The 3,798-nt window shown below is 45.2% G+C and overlaps 1 protein-coding gene across 1 annotated transcript; it reads right to left on the bottom strand.

The window, feature by feature from the left end:
• Positions 1–1,815: 1,815 nt before the first annotated feature.
• On the bottom strand, positions 1,816–3,568 carry LOC145653840 (heat shock 70 kDa protein-like). Its single transcript, XM_081708231.1, has one exon. It carries the CDS (start codon positions 3,518–3,520, stop codon positions 1,958–1,960), a length of 1,563 nt encoding a protein of 520 aa, XP_081564357.1. The 5' UTR covers positions 3,521–3,568; the 3' UTR covers positions 1,816–1,957.
• Positions 3,569–3,798: the final 230 nt, after the last annotated feature.

The raw sequence follows: 3,798 nt of genomic DNA, 5'->3' as shown, positions 1-3,798 counted from the left end.
ACTGGGAAATCCCCATCAGTCTGGATCAGGATCAATGTCTCCAGCACCACTACACTGAACACTGTTACCCATAGTGTTGTGTGCTCAGTCCACTGTTGTTCACTTTGCTGACCCAAAACTGCAGAGATGCACAGCTTGAACCACGTCATCAAGTTCACTGATGACAGGCCTGTGGGGGGTCTCATCAGCGGGATGATGAGTCAGCATACAGAGAGGAAGTGCAGTGGCAAAGTCAAGAAACTGTCTCTGAATGTGGAAAAAACTAAAGAGATGGTGGATGACTTTAGGAAAGTACATGGTGATCAATCTCCAGTCAATATCAATATCCAGTCAATATCAATATCAGCTCCTTTGTGGAAATCATCACAAGCACCAAGTTCATTGGTGTCCACCTAGCAGAGAACCTCACCTGGACCCTCAAAACCAGCTCCATAGCCAAGAAAACCCAGCAGTAATTCCTACTTCTAGCTCATCCCCCTACCACTATCCTCACCATGTTCTACAATAGAGCGCATCCTGAGCAGCTGCTTCACTACCTGGTTTGGGAATTGCTCTGTCTCAGATGGCAAAACCCCGAGGAGAATAGAATGAACAGCCGAAAAGGTCCTCAGGGTCTCTCTCCCCACGGTCCTGGAAGAACATTATTTATATTTGTATGTTTATAGCTACTAAGACAATAAAAAGCGTCTTGACCTCTCTTTTGACCTCTTGATCTTTGTTTACCAGACTAGATCTTAAGTTATGGGCCACCCATTGTATTTCTTCTGTAACCAGGCCCCACCTTTGATCTTTATGCCCTTCTGAAGATCTGTCATTTTGCTGACTTCGAGTTGGCTTTATCTTGGTTTGAAGTTTCCGATTTCAAGGGGCACAGAGGAAGTGGCCTGTTGCTTGTATACTGTATCCTAGGATCTTGAGCATAACTATAGCAGTGGTATATACCAGTTTGTTGGTTTCAGTTATACAGGTTGTTGGTATTGTGCTTATTGCTGCATTTACATCTGCAAGCATACTGTCTGATGGTAGCTTACCACCAAGTTAGGTGAGCCTCAAGCAGTGGATGACAGTAGTTACCTTCTTCATGATCATCATCTGCATGGCCACAGTTGGACCACACAATGTCCACATTACAGTTTGGCTCTGGTGGATTCCAGGTGCAGTCTGCACTTTCTGTCTCAGATGCAATACGTGTTCTGTTTGGGCATCTTTACATTATTATTATACTTTACATACAAAATATAACAGAATCCAGTATTATTTATTATCTTTTATATACGGTGAATATAAAGTTTTTCCTTCTTTTTATATTGTATATTGTACAGCAGAAACCACACATACACATGCACCCCTGTAACTATAGTGATTAGTAAATCATGCCTTCTAGCACTGATGAAACATAAAAGGGGTCAATTATGAAAAAAAAAAAAAGGTATATAATTTAATGTGATGTGAGCTTCACATATAGTGCTGCTGAGTATTTGTAGGACTAACACACCATTTCAGTTTAATTACATTTATTTAATTAGATTTCAGGAGCTCAAAAAGCTAAAAATGTTTTTTATGTTTCCTTAGTTTTTCTTCTTAATATATTTATTTTCATAAGAAAGATTACATTATGGACTGTCAAGACCACAAATTTAAGCCATTTTGTCCAGATCATTTTATTAACAATAAATATCAAAATATATTTAGATGAATATTTACAACACCGTAATATTTACCTTTTTGTAAAATGTTTCACTGGAAAAACATTGTAATGACAAATCTCACATATTGATAGTGTTACAAGGTTCTAAACGTTATTAATGCACTAGCAATGACAAAAGATGCTATTGTCCACATCAGCTAATTCTCCACATGCTGTGAAGCACAACTGAACAATACAGGCAACAACATTTTCTTCAGGAGAAACTAATTCAAAAAGAGCACTCTGAGTCCATACAAGAAGTTCACGTCCCTAATCGACCTCTTCAATAGTGGGCCCCTGGGTGCCGGCCCCTGAGCGGGCACGGGCCTGAGCTCCACAGCTTCCAGCTGGCATCCCTCCATGGTACAGTTTGGCGATGATGGGGTTGCACACCTTCTCCAGCTCCTTCAACTGATGTACGTACTCCTCCTTTTCAGCCAGCTGGTTGTTCTCCAGCCACATGATGGCTTGGTTGCACCTCTCAATGACTTTCTTCTTGTCATCCTCACTGATGTTGTTCTTCAAGTTCTCATCTTCCACACTGTTCTTCATGTTAAAGGCATAGGACTCCAGAGTGTTCTTAGCAGCAATCTTCTCTCTCTGCAGGTCATCCTCTGCCTTATGTTTGTCTGCAACCTGCACCATCCTCTCAATCTCCTCCTTGCTCAGCCTGCCCTTATCGTTGGTGATGGTGATCTTGTTCACTTTGCCAGTGCTTTTGTCCACTGCCGACACATTCAAAATGCCATTGGCGTCAATGTCAAAGGTCACCTCAATCTGAGGGACTCCTCGAGGTGCAGGTGGGAGGCCCGTCAGCTGAAACTTCCCCAGCAGGTTGTTGTCTTTTGTCATGGCTCTTTCACCTTCGTAAACCTGGATCAGAACACCGGGCTGGTTGTCTGCATATGTGCTGAAGATCTGGGTCTGCTTGGTGGGGATGGTGGTGTTGCCATTGATGAGAGCGGTCATGACTCCACCTGCGGTCTCCATGCCCAGAGACAGCGGGGCCACATTCAGCAGCAACAGGTCCTGGACATTTCCAGATGTGTCGCCCATTAAGATGGCAGCCTGAACTGCGGCACCGGAAGCCACTGCCTCATCTGGATTGATGCTTTTGTTCAACTCTTTGCCGTTGAAGAAAGGCTGCAAAAGTTTCTGGATTTTTGGGATTCTCGTAGCACCTCCAACCAAGACAATGTCATGGATCTGGGATTTGTCCATTTTGGCATCTCTAAGGGCTTTCTCCACAGGATTCAGTGTTCCCCTGAACAGGTCAGAGCACAGCTCCTCAAAACGTGCTCTGGTAACAGAAGTGTAGAAGTCAATGCCCTCATACAGGGAGTCGATCTCGATGCTTGCCTGAGAGCTGGAGGACAGGGTTCTCTTGGCCCTCTCACAGGCTGTGCGCAATCTCCTCAGTGCACGCTTGTTCTGGCTGATGTCCTTCTTGCACTTCCTCTTAAACTCCTCCACAAAATGGTTGACCAGGCAGTTGTCAAAGTCCTCCCCACCCAGGTGTGTGTCTCCTGCTGTTGCTTTCACCTCAAAGATGCCATCTTCAATAGTCAGGATGGACACATCGAACGTACCCCCTCCTAAGTCAAAGATCAGCACATTGCGCTCTCCCTGCTTGCCTTTGTCCAGGCCGTAGGCGATCGCTGCAGCTGTGGGCTCATTGATTATCCTTAGGACGTTCAGCCCAGCAATCGCACCAGCAAATTTGGTTGCTTGCCTCTGAGAGTCATTGAAGTAGGCAGGTACAGTAATAACAGCGTTGGTTACCTTCTGACCCAGGTAGGCCTCTGCAGTTTCCTTCATTTTCACCAGGACCATGGAGGAGATCTCTTCAGGGTAAAAGGACTTCTTCTCTCCTTTGTACTCAACTTGCCCTGATAAAGCCGTTGGTTTACTCCTCCTCGCTCGTGCGTTAGTTACCTGTCCGTGAACGCTGTGTCTTCCACGAGCTGCCGCTCGCGCTTTATATTCAAGCAGGTAACGCCCCCCTTCACCTCACGACAGTTCTAGAGGTTTCTCCATTGCGCGAGCTCACCAACCGCGAGTCAGCCAGCGACGCCGCCAGTCCAACTGTAGACTACTGATGTCTCTGAGAC

The sequence above is a fragment of the Electrophorus electricus genome, chromosome 3, assembly GCF_041902795.1.
Source record: "Electrophorus electricus isolate QZ-2024a chromosome 3, ASM4190279v1, whole genome shotgun sequence".
Lineage (NCBI taxonomy): Eukaryota > Metazoa > Chordata > Actinopteri > Gymnotiformes > Gymnotidae > Electrophorus > Electrophorus electricus.
The sequence above is the reverse complement of the archived record's forward strand: the minus strand, read 5'-3'. Positions and strand labels throughout refer to the sequence as shown.